The following is a 15,153-nucleotide window of genomic DNA, read 5'->3' on the forward strand; positions in this document are numbered from 1 at the left end:
GAATTTAACAAATAATCTGCAATTCTCTTAAACTCAACTTTAAAAAAAAAAAAAAAAAAAAAAAAACATGTTGCTGGCATCAAATTCAAAATGAACATATATTTTCCATGAAATAGTCAAATATGTCATTTTCAACATTTGACATGTTGTCTGTGTCCTTTTTAGAGATTTGTAGGTTTTAAAAATGTTTTACATTTTGCATTATTGAAGTCGTTACTCATCCATCATTCATATACCTCTTGCACACACCAACACAGGCTCACCCCTTGCCGCCCTATTGCTTGGCGCCGTAGAGGGTCATCGATGGATTCAACGTGGTGAGACTGTGTTACACACACACACACCCTTGCACAGGAAGGAGTTGGTGGATAACAAAAATGTGGGGAGACAACGTTTAGTGCAGGTTTTAGAACAGCTCAGGGAGTATACATTGTTCTCTTGGATCACTGTGATGCAGGTTCTAGAACAGCAGAGTGGGCATACAGGGTTCTCTTGGATCTTGGACGTCATAAGGGCGGGTTCTATAGCTCGCACAGAATAGGGAACATTGGAGCTGCTCTTCGATAGGAACGCAACCGCTTGGGCCGCTGGTTTTCACTTTCCCTCCCTATAGACCTCTGAAGTTCGCCTACAAAAGGATCCAAAGCTGCCATCTTTGCCCATATAAGGAGATCCGGGATTGAAGCTAACTGCCTATGGCAACTTGCATTGTAAGATAGCTCTGGGGTCGCAAAGATCAAAGTGTGCCGTCTTCACCTACCGAAGATCACAGTATCCACTCGACGGCAGTGGACAGTAGTGGAAAACGTCTGCATTTCCAATTTCTTCGTCCCCGTGAGAGTTTAACAGGTGCGATAATTCAGAATCCCCAAGTTATTATTCCATAGAAAAAATCTCAAGGTACCGGATCTCCTTATTTGGGGAAAGATGATAGCTTTTTTGTAGGATAACTTCAGAGGTCTATGTGGAGGAAAACTGCAAGAACCGATGGTGTGATCCATTTGTACATGCTGCGCGGTGAACCTGAAATCGTCCCCCAGTTGCACCTCTTATTCCCCAGATGAGGTGACGTGAATGACGATGTCCAGGCCACTTTATTTAGGCTAATGCATTGCATGTGGGCTAATGCATGTATTTTCCCATAACATTTATTTAAATAATTTAAAATTAAATTATTTTTTAATTATTGTCAAAGTTTACTTTACATTTGGTTAACACATCAGTAATTTTAAATTTAAATTTTAATGAGTATTTTTCTTTATTATGAGGATGGAAAAAGTTTTCATCACATTCTGACTTTTATTTTGAAGGACAACTGAATGGGGGCCATATTTGAATTTTGATTGTTGCCGCTGGCTTCACAAATAAAAGCTGGAGTCGCGAGCTGGCCGACCTGCATGCTGTTCATTACGGGAGAATGTTGATTTAAGACATTTTGCTGAGATTAACATGGTTCCACGTCTACACCAAATCCACAGATGTAAGTAGACATAGCAGCGATTATCTGAAAGAAGGATGTGTGGTTTGACATAAACAGTAGGCTATAGCTAGTTCCAATCATCCGAGGGAACTTCGGGAGTTGCGGCTGATACTCAACTAAACAAGCCTAGCCTACATCAATACCTCCGCCAAGAAGGTGTTTTCATCGGGGTTTGTTTGTTCGTTTGTCGGTTTGTTGTCCGTTGTCTGTTTATTAGCAAGATAACTCAACCAGTTATGGATGGATTTCTATGAGGTGATTTTCTAGTTTTCTTTTGAGATCAGCCGTTTAGACAGACAGACCCCGATGAAAATTAATTCATCTGAGGGCATAGGCTAGCCCACTGCAAACCGAATGCAAATGACACAGTCCTGAATGATTGCTGCCATTTCAGTTAATTATTGGAATAAAGTCAAGTTCTATACATCAGTTAACAAGTTACAGTTACAGATAAATATAATTTTAAAAAGAGGTCAAATAAAAATCTAAATCAATGACAAATAACATCAATTATTCATCATTGACAAGGTGTCCTTGTCTCAAAAAATAAAAAGACTGATATCCGAAAATAAAGGAAAAGGGCCAGCTACCATTGTGTTAGAAATGAAGTTCACTCTCACAACCTTGACGCGAGCGCTTTCCTATGAATGAAAGGGCACATCGAGCTCTACCCTCTTTATTAGGGCCTGCAGGCCGTTCTGCCAGATAATCGTTGAGAATGTTGAATAGCTCATCAGCAGTGGCCCTACTTTGACATACTTGCAGAACAGAATATCTACACTCAGTGTCAAAGAATTAACAAAACAGACATTTAAACAAACAGTCTTTGTAACAATCTTTGTCAGTGGCTCATAGGCTGGGTGAACTCTGCCTGAATCTAAAAAAGATCTATTTTCGCTGTTTACTGCCAGAACCTTTGGCTCCAATCAGAAACAGCCATACTCTAGTCCTGGCACGCTATTGGCCGGTGACGCGACGATAATTAGCCAGACTAATGTTCAATCTTAAAAGATTGAGTTTAGTATGGTGAAAACCAGACTAAGTGGCTCGTGCACTTGCAAGGCAAAACGTAAGTGTTTGAGTTTGTCAAGCAGTTGTTGCTCTTGGAGATCGCAAAGACATGTCAACTATGCGTCTACAACCCAACAGGGGTTGTAGCAATTGTGTTGTTGGACAGACAATCAGTTTCACTTACACTTCAAGTTCTCTTGTCTTGGGAAATACTTTGTTCAGGATGTATGGATGGACTGGATGAACACTGGCGATTGAGGCAGCATAAATGAGCTGCAAAGAGATTTGCTCACGAGGTGAAAGGTGAAAATGCAAATTAGAGTTATTGTTGGGTTTTTTTGCTACGCCAACAATTTACAGGCCATTAATATGGCACCCAACACCTCATACCTGCATGGTTGCCAAGCTGGCAACTACTTTTTAAAAAGTTAATGTCGACCCAGCTGCATGGTGGCCATGGCAACCACTTTTTAAAAGATTAATGTCGACCCCTATATGGTGTCCATTTCCACAACACCGAAAAGGAGGACTATCTATGGCATTTAGTGAGGCAGGAATAAATACATAAGACTCCTAGCCTGGCTAGCGCCACCACTTCTCAATGAGACGTGGTCTGGGAACCAAACGTTCATTTTGTCGTATTTAAAAAAAACCAAAAATGCCCAGATCCGTTTATTGGGCGCCACGGATGTCTATCAAATGCGTCTGTGCAGCTCATCAAAGCCTTGCTTTCTCTTTTGTTTTGTGATTGGTCCCCTATCTGAGGCAAACATTAGTGCGGTAGTTTCCAGGCTGCCTTAGCAGCGTGAATGAAATCGTGCGCAAAGCAGCATGGGAACACCCAGGCTAAAAGACTACCCCCAACTACAAAACACATTTCAATTCTGAAAGAACTTGTTTTAAGCAAACAGAAAAAGAAAGTGTGGAAAAACAACACCATGCAACTGGTTAACATTCTCGGACCCCACTTTAAAGTAACAAATAACTGTGGAAAGTTGCTTTTTGATAATTAAAAAAGAAAATTGACTTTGATCTTTTATGTTTGTCTTTACTTTGTTTCTTTGATTACAGACGATTGAAAACTTTGGATGAATTTCATCTTTCTTCTGCCAGTGACATGGATCTCGTACTTCCATTTGGTTCTAGCTGTGCTGAATCAAACCAGGTTGACCTGAGAGTGATGGTGAAAGAAGAGGATCTAAAAGAACATATAAAAGAGGAGGAATATGATCATATGATTTCATGTCCAGATGAAGAAGAAAAGCCCTTTGCAGAGTTTCACTGTAAATCTGAAGCAGACGTCACAGAGTCACCAACGTCTACTTACGATAAACTGCTACAGACGACGGTGAAGACTGAAGAGGAGGAGGAGGAGGAAGAGCAGGACGAGGAAGAAGACGAGAAGGAGGAGGAGGAGGAAGAACAGGAGGAGGAAGAAGAAGAAGAGGAGGAGGAGGAGGAGGAAGTGCAGGAGGAGGAAGAAGAAGAAGAGGAGGAGGAGGAGGAGGAAGAGGAGCAGCATGACCAGCTGGAAAGTAAGTCCTCTCACACGCCACTTCAGAAGATAGGTGTGCGACTGTGCATACCATAGCATTCATTCCTGCAGGCGCTCCTGTGTGTGTGTGTGTGTGTGTGTGTGTGTGTGTGTGTGTGTGTGTATGACTGTATCATCCTTAACCAGCAACTGAACCAGCACGGGGGTGGAGTGTCCCCTGGGGACCAAACAAAAATGTTTTCGTAAAATGCCCACCCAAGTTTCATCTTCCCCGGTGTTACGGTGTCCTGGGAATCGTTGACCAAAAATTCAGGAAGTAGATGACAGGAGAAAAAAATATACAAATTAAATGTTGACAATCCTTATGATGCTACGCTCAACAAGTAAGCAGACATCCACAGTTAGAATTTCATGCAGACTATTTGATTGGCACATTCTGCCTCGAATCTTTCCATGTAAGTGTAACCTATCCTACTAAATAATGGCAACACTTGCCACGTTTACATGATGTTTTTAATTCCGAATTAGTTTATTCAGAATTAAATAAATCGGAATTAAAATATTCTCCTTCGAGTTTACATGGAAATAATAATTCCGAATTGGCGTTTACATGGAGCATAGGTTAATTCTGCTTTATTGTATTCCGCTGAACGTCTGGGGGTCGGGAAGGGTTCCGATTGGACAGGCGGTGCATGAACGCAGCCTAATTAAGGTCTACAGGAAGAAAACAAACTTTAGCTGGCTAGCGGCTTTTTTTGTCATCTCGGGTTAAAATTATAGCATGGGCAATAACATAATGAAAACGGTTTTTGCAGTAATTCTGATAATAGGCCTACTATTTAACCAGCAGCTCGAGAATATTGTCAAGCTTCACGTTTGCTAGCTGAGGAGGAGAACAGTGCCGGAGAAGGGGGGAAGAAGACGGAGCCGAATTAGCAAGAAACGAGCACGCGCTGCGTCTTCCTCCTTGTATGAGCATGCGCCAAACAAACGGAATAAACTTTGAATCGGAATAAAGGTTTACATGATCAAGGAGTGCATTAATTCCGCTTTAACATCGGAATAAACCAACCACTTAAATCGGAATTAAGTTTAATTCAGAATAATAATTTTCAAGCGGAATAAGCGTTTACATGGTCTCTTTTAAAGCGGAATTAACTTTTATTCCGATTTAACTTGGTTTTATTCGGAATTAAAGCTCTCATGTAAACGCAGCAATTGATAATACAGTCATTTTAAAAAAGAAAGCCTACTACCTCCAGTATTTTTAAAGAAATACTTTTTGGAACTTAAGGTTATTCACCATATTTCAATTTCCTGTCTTCAGTGCTGAATAGGATAAGCTATCATTATAATCATTATTTTGATTATGGTTAAGCTAGTCCCAAAAAGTCGGTATGTTTGTTTCAATAAAGTTGCTTAAGGCAATGAATGGGGTCCAAGGAGTTTTAGAGAATGGAAACACTTGAATTCTAGAAAGTCTGTCATTTCTAAGTCTCTATGGTATTTCTTCCAGAACATCTGTATAATTCTAAGTCTCTATGGTAACTCTTCCAGGTGTATCATCAGAACACCCACACCTAAGGCAACAGCAGATCCATGGACAGAATGATGAACTCAACCTGCAGCTGCAAGGAAGGCTGCACCACTGCACTCTGTGCAGGAAGAGCTTCACCACACTTTCTGAACTCGAGAAACATCAGCAAACACACTGTCTTGGTATGCTCATGCATACTAGAGAGAAGCCTTATAAATGTATGCAGTGTGGAAAAGGATATACACATCTTCCGAATTTTAAACATCACATGCTTACACATACTGGAGAGAAGCCTCATAAATGTACGCAGTGTGGAAAAACGTTTACAAAATTATCAGCTTGTAAAAGGCACATGGTCATACACACTGGAGAGAAGCATAGATGTGACCAGTGTGGAAAAGCTTTTTCACAAATGTCAACTCTTACAATTCATTTACGAATACACACTGGAGAGAAGCTTCATGAATGTACGCAGTGTGGAAAAACGTTTACAAAATTATCAGCTTGTAAAAGGCACATGGTCATACACACTGGAGAGAAGCCTCATAGATGTGACCAGTGTGGAAAAGCTTTTTCACAAATGTCAGCTCTTAAAATTCATTTACGAATACACACTGGAGAGAAGCCGCATGAATGTGCCCAGTGTGGAAAAACTTTTACACAACTCTCACAACTTGGAATTCACATGCGAATACACACTGGAGAGAAGCCTCATAGATGTACCCATTGTGAAAAAACTTTTACACAAATGTCAGGTCTTAAAGCCCACATGCGAATCCACACTGGAGAAAAGCCTCATGAATGTGCCCAGTGTGGGAAAGCTTTTACAGACCGCTCAAGTCTTAAAAAACACATGCTCGTACATACTGGAGAGAAGCCTCACAAATGTGATCGATGTGGAAAGCTTTTTTCACGAAGTTCAACGCTTAAAATACATATTCTAATACACACTGGAGAGAAACATCATAAATGTGCCCAGTGTGGGGAAGCTTTTACAAAATTGTCAGCTTGTAAAACGCACATGCGTATACATACTGGAGAGAAGCCTCATAGATGTGACCAGTGTGGAAAAGCTTTTAAACAAAGGTCAGATCTTAAAAGCCATCTGCTAATACACACTGGAGAGAAGCCTCATAGATGTGACCAGTGTGGAAAAGCTTTCAGACAAAAGTCAGGTCTTAAAAGCCATTTACTAATGCACACTGGAGAGAAACCTCATGAATGTGTCCAGTGTGGAAAAACTTTTTTAAAAAGCTCAACTCTGAAACAACACATGCGAGTACACACAGGAGAGAAACCTTATGAATGTGCCCAGTGTGGAAAAGCTTTTAAACAAATGTCAGGTCTTAAAACCCATTTACAATCCCACACTGGAGAGAAGCCTCATATATGTGTCCAATGTGGAAAAGGTTTTACACAAAGGTCAGATCTTAAAAGCCATTTACTAATACACACTGGAGAGAAACCTCATGTATGTGCCCAATGTGGAAAAGCTTTTGTGCAAAAGTCAGCTCTTAATCAACATAAATTAATGCACACGGGAGAGAAGCCTCACAAATGTACCCAGTGTGGAGAAGCTTTTGCACACAGCTCAAGGCTTAAATATCACATACTCATACATACTGGAAGTAAGCCTCATACATGTGCCGAGTGTGGAAAAACTTTTACACAACTGTCAAATCTTAAAAGCCATTTACTAGTACACACTAGAGAGAAACCTCATATATGTGCCCAGTGTGGAAAAGCTTTTTCACGCATGTCAGGTCTTAAAAGCCATTTACTAATACACACTGCAGAGACCACACTTCATAAATGTTCCCGGTGAGGAAAATTTATTTCACAAATTTCGACTCGTTCTCATGCACAGTAGAGAGAAGCCACGAATAAATACAGAATTGTTTTTGAGAGATTTTCCGGCAGAGATTTTCCGACAGAGCCTCACCAAAAGACACTCCAAAAGAATGCAAATGTTACCTTCTGTATGAATAAATAAATTAAATAAATGTGGAATTGTTTTTGAGAGATTTTCCTGACTCCGACAGAGCCTCACCAAAAGACAATCTGGCCAAAAGAATGCAAATGAAATGAATATGAAAGTGGATTTGTTTTAGCGGTAATGAGCTATGACACGGTTCGGCATCAACTAATCAGAATGTCAAATTCGCAGGATTGCTGCTTGTGGTTTGTTCGAATATTTCAAGTCATGGCTTTGACTCTTTCGGCGCCGAACTGGGTTGAGGGTCAAGCTATGGGCTTCAACGGCGACTTTTGCGCTTTTGAAGGTCTTGGTCTGAATGCACAGTAATGCAAAGGTGCTTATTGGACATATGTAAGTACTCGGCAACATCATTCAGTACAGCTAAGTAAATTTTTTTAAAAATTGATCTTAATGCCCCGAGACGGACATCCCGGGTTCAGAAAGTAAATGTCCTGCCAAGTATTTGATCCAAACATTTGGTTAACCAGGGGGGTATTCCATCAACCTCCCTTAAGGCTAAACCTGGCTCATTTCTATAAGCCTCGCTAATTTTAGAGAGATTTCGGTTCCATTACTCCAACAGGAATCTCAGCTGAGTTGCTGGGGTAACATATGCTTCTGAACTAACCTGGTCGGTGGCAGGCTAACTGCCGAGCTAAATTAATCTGTGTTGCAAAAAAAACATCAGTCGGAAAACGAGTCCTAAAAGTTGGTTCCGTCAACCTGTGCTTTCGTCACCTGTAGCCTACAACTTGAAAAATAGAAGGAGAAACTTTTTTCCGACAGTGTTGCAAGCATTGATTTAGGCTACCTATTCGCTAGTTTCACAGAATTTATGAAAATTATGCAAATTAAAATGTTTGAACTTGACGTGTGTGAGACAAGGATCCTGCTGCTGTGTGCAACATGCGTCTCTGATGGTGTCATGCGCAGCGTGATGGGTTATCAAGCGCGCCATATTTTGCGCGTTCTGGGTTCGGTTCCCATGCGATGAATTATATGTGTTAACACATTAATAATGCCATTTTTAGATCTACTCTTTAATGAAAGGCATGTCCATTATTGATAAAAGGTCATCCATATTTAGTAGCTTGTTCAGTGACAGTACAGGCCATATCAGTGGGCTATATCTGATGCAATTCAGCCTATAGCCTAATTCTGTAGCCTTTATACTAATAATTAAAACCGCTTCACATGTAGGCTAGCCTATTGATAGGCTAGTTCATGGATATCAAATCAACTGTGTGTTACACAAATTAAATATTAAATCACAAACTGAAAGCCAATATTGCATTTCAGATAATTATATTTCACAAATAACACTTTGGCAGAATATGCATATGGGAGACACTAGGCTATATTAGGCTATAGCCGTTCATACTAATTTATTTTATGACCACCGGACAAATATTTTAGAGTGAACCCTTTTAATCTACAAACGTGGGTTATCTTTAATGTTGAATAGTGTAACGGGTGCTAGCTGGTTAGCTATGCGGTGGAACGTTAGTAAACCTCACTCCCCGACACTTCAAGAGCGCTGCTGGCATGAAAGCTAGTAGCCTGGGCTTTTAGCTGGATTGTTAGCGCGCTCGACTCCCGATCCGAGGTGCTGCTGTCTCGCGGGTTCGAGTCCGGGCGTGTGCAGGGCTGGACCGCGGTGGTTCCACACAACGCAGGTTACAATAGCCTATGCCAAAGTTGTTTTGAGCTACTTATTCACTCGTTTTGCTCAGAGTGAAGACAATCAAAGTCCCAATTCAAACCATCATAATTGCTGTTTAGCGATTTACAGTACGATTTCGTAATATTCCTTTTATGTAGTAGGCTATAGGCAACTATCTATTTTTTTCTCTCGTGCTCAATTTGATTACTTCCGATGAAAATCCTGTAGATGGCGCTTGTAAATTGAACTGAAATCTTCTAGTTTGCCTTAATTTTACGACATATATCCTCTTTTCCTCCATCTACGGTTTTGGTCTACTTTTCTACCTCGTGCACGAGCAGACATGAAGCTGATTTAAGTCTCGTTTGAATAAACGAGGGCAAGATGCAGCTAACATGAGTTAATGGAACGGCTTTAGCTTAAACTGGAAGTCTACACTAGTTCAAGCCAGGCTATTTCTGTTGAGCGCCGCCTTGTTTGGCGAGCTTGATGGAATACCCCTCAGCTCATCCTAATTAGCTGCCAGATAGAGCAGATAGTAACGGCGCAGTCACACGCTTGCGTCCGCCAACGTTCGTCCGTTGTTTTCCCATTCACTTTACATTGGCTGGACTTCATTTCATGCCGCACTGAATTGTGGGTCCGATGCGTTGCCTGAGATACGTTGCCTCCGCTAAAAAGTTGAGAAATGTTCAACTTTTGACGGATAGCGCAAGCGCCAGCCAATGAAATTCCGTGTATGCAAATTTTCGAACACTGACAAACCAATCAGTTCGCGTTTATGGAAATGTGACAAAATGAGGCATACGTTGGCGGACGGAGGCGTCTGACTGCACCGTTACCCCGCATTCACACTGTCTCCGTCCGTCAACGGATCTCATTCACTTTGCATGGGGCGGACGCGAAATGCATTGTGGGTCCGTCCGTCGCTTCAGCTCCGTTGCCTCCGTCAAGAAAGTTGAGAAATGTTCAACTTTTCAGGCAGCGACGGATCCGTCAGCCAATCAGATCACGTGTATGCAAATACACATACGGCAGATCCAACCTCCGTGATCCGTTGACGGACGGAGACAGTGTGAATGCGGGGTGATATCACCAGTGATGAGTGCACAGGTGGAAAGACTATATGGCAGGACTTAAACCTTCTGGCATTGGGATGTCCACCTCTGTTAATGCCTTAAGTAAAAAAAAAAAAATGAGGAAACATCTGACGTTTAAAGGCTGGCTTACATTGTACAATTTTGGTCTGTTTTAACAGTCGGCGACAAAATTTCCAAAATCGGGAGGAAATCATGGGAGTTGTACTGGAATCGCGGCGCATTCCCGTCAACTAAATCGTTCAGTGTAAGGTGCCAATCTTAGCAGTTTTAAGTCCTTCTGTGTCAGTCTTTTTCTAGTTTTGCCGTTACGACAATATCAAACATGTTTGGAAGTCTTTTCAGTCGTGGTTCATGCAAATAGTGACGTCAACATTAAAAACCAATAGTGACCTCGCTCCAACATGAAACAGGAAGGGGCAAAATAGGCGACAGCTGTAGCTTATATTTATTTGTTATTTAATTTCTTATAAATGATTAGTCTAATTATTCTACGTGACAGAACAACTCTATATCTGTCAGGGATGTCACACATGAAACAATGCTGCAGAAACGCGAAAAAATTACTTTGACATGAGTAGGCTATCATATGAGTTCCTGTTGATGATGACGTGTAGCCTAGTGCACGATGGAAATAATTTGAAGGAATCTAGTAGCAGTCTTGTAAATAGTGACCCACAGTCTTTGCAAAATCCTAATCTGAGACTGGCCTGTGACTAGACTGTGACTGGAAACGCAATGAGCCTATTTCACAAGATGTCGCCACTGTGTAAACTAACTTCCTCTGGAACAGCTCAATCTATAGGAAAGACAGAAACAGGAAGATGATTTACCCTGCCAATTAAGGCATCATTAACATCAACTAGGCCAGACACCTGGACACTGTGAAATTGGCTCATTAATTGTCTTTAGATGTGAGAGGGTCTGAGACTGTAGTCTTTCAAAAATCTTTTCCAAATCTTTGCAAAGTCTGTAAATATAAGGTAGGCTTAAGGACACCAATTTTCTCTTCAACAGTGGGCTTGCGGGAGGGTTCGGGAAATGTTGTTGTTGTGATTTGATGTTGTGTATTCCAGTGTATGTGTTAGCACACACACACACACACACACACACACACACACACACTCAGTTCATGTGTTAATCCCTTTGTGTTGTGTGTGGCCACCCTGTTTGACACACATCAAGTTGAAGGTTTTTTTTATTTTTTTATTGTCATACTTTGCAGTATAATGAAATTCTTGTGCCACAGTTACTTAAAGCATAAACAAGCCTTATTGGTATGTGACATGTCCATTCAGTATTCTGACAGCTGCTGGAAAGAAACTATCTCGGGACAGTGAGGTGTGGGTGGTGATGCTCTGGTAGCGCTTGCCAGAGGGAAGCAGAGAGTAGAGGGAATACGCTGGATGGCTGACATCTTTGATGATTGACACAGCCCTCCTCTGACAGCGTGTAGAGTAGATAATGTGAAGCTGAGGGAGGTCAGCCCCAATGATCTTTGATGCAGTCCGGACAGTCCTTGACAGCACTTTCAGGTCATGAGCAGACAAATTCCCCAGCCACACTGTGATAATGCAGCGGTAAAAGTTCAGGGTTTTTGTTCCCACCCCGAAGCTCTTTAGCCTCCTCAGAAAGAACAGTCTCTGCTGCTCCTTCTTGAGGATGCAGGTGGAGTGTAGAGACCATGAGAGGGAGCTGGTGATCTCCCATATGAAAAAGAAATAGAAACAACTTATACTGCAATGTGTTTTATATACAAAACTTGTATGATTTACTCTTGAAAGTGGCCCCTTTCTCGATTTTCTTAATACAAGGTCATATATAGCTTACAGATTACAGAGTTTTATATGTTTCAGGTTACACAGATTTACTAAGGATCTTATAATGGTTTCACTGTCATATAAAAATCTATCAGGATTCAGATAAAACATGGTAAAATTGTGTATGATTTGTCTATTCCTTTTCCATATGGGTTGGAAGCTTGTCCCATATAGACCATATAAGATCCTTAGTAAATCTGTGTAACACACTGATATTTAAAATGAGCATTTATCTTTATTATGAGGATGGGAAAAGTTATGGTTATTCTGACTTTTATTTTGACTTTTATTTTGAAGGACAACTGAATGATTGTTGCCGCTGGCTTCACAAAGCTGAAGTCGCGAGCAAAGGTGCCTCTCGTAAAGTTTATACGTCCTCCCTCGCTCCTCGGGCCTCGATCCTCACTGATCTACATAAAGAATGATGGGGCGGCAACAACGATAGTCTACAAAATGATTGAAGAGTTATCTGATATGGCGAAACATGAGATCCTAGTACTATACAAAATATGGGAGCAAGGAAAACTGCCCATTGGATGGAAGCACTCTGTAATAGTCCCTGTAGGGAAACCAGGCAAGGATAAAACAAATGTCAAAAGTTACAGACCAATAGCATAAACATCAAACTTATGCAAACTCATGGAGAGGATGATCACTAAAAGGTTGGTGTACAACTTAGAGAGCAGAGGACTGATCACACCATTTCAGAGTGGGTTCCGTAATGGCAGGACAACTATGGATCCTGTAGTTTAGCTAGAGAATGAGTTACGTAAGGCACAAGGCAACAAAGAATATGTATTGGCAACCTTTTTTGACATAGAGAAGGAATGATATGTTATGGAAAGAAGGTCTTTTAATTAAGTTGAACAAAATGGGAATAGGTGGTAAAATGTTCAATTGGATTAAAGATTTTTTAAAGGATAGAACCATAGAGGTCAGGGTAGGGTCAGAGGTTTCAGACACATACACAATAGAAAATGGTACACCACAAGGAAGCGTATTATTCTGTTTAATATAATGATAAATGATGTCTTTGATGGAGTGAGTCAGGATATCAGTAGAGCTTTATATGCAGATGATGGGGCATTGTGGGTAAGGGGCCGTAATGTCAACAGCCTACAGCAAAGAATGCAAACAGCAATAAGTCAAGTTGGGAAATGGTCATTTGAATGGGGGTTCCATCTCTCAGTGGAAAAGACTCAATATATATGGACAGTCTCTCAAACAGGTCGGTGATTTAAGATATCTTGGTGTGTGGTTTGACAGTAAGCTCAATTTTAAGAGCCATGTTCAGAAAATGGTCAGCAAGTGCAAGAAAGCAATCAGAAGTGTCTTTCAGGGTACAGCTGGGGGGCGACAGGTTTCTCCTTAAAAAGAATTTATATTGCAATAATCCGCTCAGCGCTTGATTATGGATGCACACAGTATATAAATCATCTGCAAAAACCACACTGGCTGAACTGGACAGGGTGCAGGCCAAAGCTCTCCGGCTGTGTTGTGGAGCCTTCCGAACTTCACCCATCCCAGCACTGCAAGTGGAGGTAGGAGAGATGCCATTACATCTTAGAAGACTACAACTTTCACTAACATACTGGGTAAACTTGCAAGGGCATGAAGCTTCACATCCTACAAAACAGGTGTTAGAAGAATGCTGGGAATGTGGCCGTACAGTAAAGGGCAGTTTTGGGTGGAACAGCAACAAAGAGGCTGATGACATGGGAATCAGTGCAATATACCTTGCAGCAAAACCATCACCCTGAGTACAATCCCACCATGGTTATTGCACTCCCCTGTTGTCAATCTAGAAACCAAAAATGTCACCAAATCAGGAGTATATCAAAGCGTACAACAGTATTTAGAAGCCATGTATGACGACTACGTACAAATACAGATGCATCCAAAGAGCCAGCTGGTAAAACGGGTGGCTGTTCCAAGCATAGTGTCATAATGCAAAAAAGAACCCCAGACTTCAATCTTCTCTGCAGAGATGATGATGACCATCATAATGGCATTACAGTGGGTAGAGGAAGTCAAGCCATACAAAACGGTTAGCCTATCTGTTCAGACTCTATGTCCTCCCTTGTCAGCAAACAGACTGGGAAGTCTACAGGTAAGACCTGTTAGATGAAGCTCATCAGACAATTTTTAGAATCACTCAGCAAAACTCGTTTTACAGTTCACTTGGGTTCCAGCACACACAGGTATTGAGGGCAATGAGAAAGCAGAGACATTGGCAAAGGAAGCACTTCAATCAGAGGAAGTAGAAGTTCAGGGGCCTATTGCACAAAACTAGGATAAGGGATTAACCCGGGATATCTTGGTTATCCTGGCTCAATTTATCCGTGATCCAGTTGCACAAAAGCGGGATAGGGGGCAGCAGGATATGTTATGGTATAAGTTACCATGGCGATTTATTCTGTGGAGCTAGCCTGCTCCTGACCAGGCTCACAGCCAAGATAAGTTGATTCTAATGGTAATTACATCATCTGATTGGTTCAGCTAGCTGTCATTCAAATGAGACCTCCACGTGTTTTTTTTTAAAGAGCTGTAGATTCCATTTATATATTATGTGCAACACGCATTTACTCGCAAAACACAGCAGAATGTCTGCCTAATACCATATGGATGTCATTTAAATTATGGTGGCCTTATAATTAGCCTAATAACAGCCTACTCGTTGTTTGCTTCTTTTTTGACAGATGTTTGATGAATAGGCTGCTGTAGTAGTTGATTGGAAGTGGAGGGGACATTTTTCGAAGGTGTTTTGAACTAATTCGGCTTTTAAGACAAATTAAGATACTTTGTGCATCTTTGCGGTGGCAAAGCGCTTCCTAATGACGTTGCGTGCCGAGACAAGGAAGCTCTCACACACGTGGGTGCATACGTAACTTTGCATTCAGTTGATCTGCCACACCTACTCCCGCTATGTAACAGAAATAATCATGATCCCCCATCCAAAAAAGTAAAACTTTACCTCGTTGTTAGTCTATATCAAAAGCGGTTGTTTACTTTGTGTGCAAGACGCTATTTTTCGCGTCTTTTTTATTCCAACCGCGAGTTATTTGGGGGAGA

At 41.2% G+C, this 15,153-nt stretch overlaps 1 protein-coding gene across 1 annotated transcript; it reads left to right on the forward strand.

The window, feature by feature from the left end:
* The first annotated feature begins 1,367 nt into the window (after positions 1 to 1,367).
* On the forward strand, positions 1,368 to 7,482 carry LOC134088917 (zinc finger protein 260-like). Its single transcript, XM_062543173.1, has 3 exons — positions 1,368 to 1,480; positions 3,563 to 4,026; positions 5,544 to 7,482. Exons 2-3 carry the CDS (start codon positions 3,609 to 3,611, stop codon positions 7,346 to 7,348), a joined length of 2,223 nt encoding a protein of 740 aa, XP_062399157.1. The 5' UTR covers positions 1,368 to 1,480; positions 3,563 to 3,608; the 3' UTR covers positions 7,349 to 7,482.
* The last annotated feature ends 7,671 nt before the right edge of the window (positions 7,483 to 15,153 follow it).

This window comes from Sardina pilchardus, chromosome 1 (genome assembly GCF_963854185.1).
Source record: "Sardina pilchardus chromosome 1, fSarPil1.1, whole genome shotgun sequence".
NCBI lineage: Eukaryota > Metazoa > Chordata > Actinopteri > Clupeiformes > Clupeidae > Sardina > Sardina pilchardus.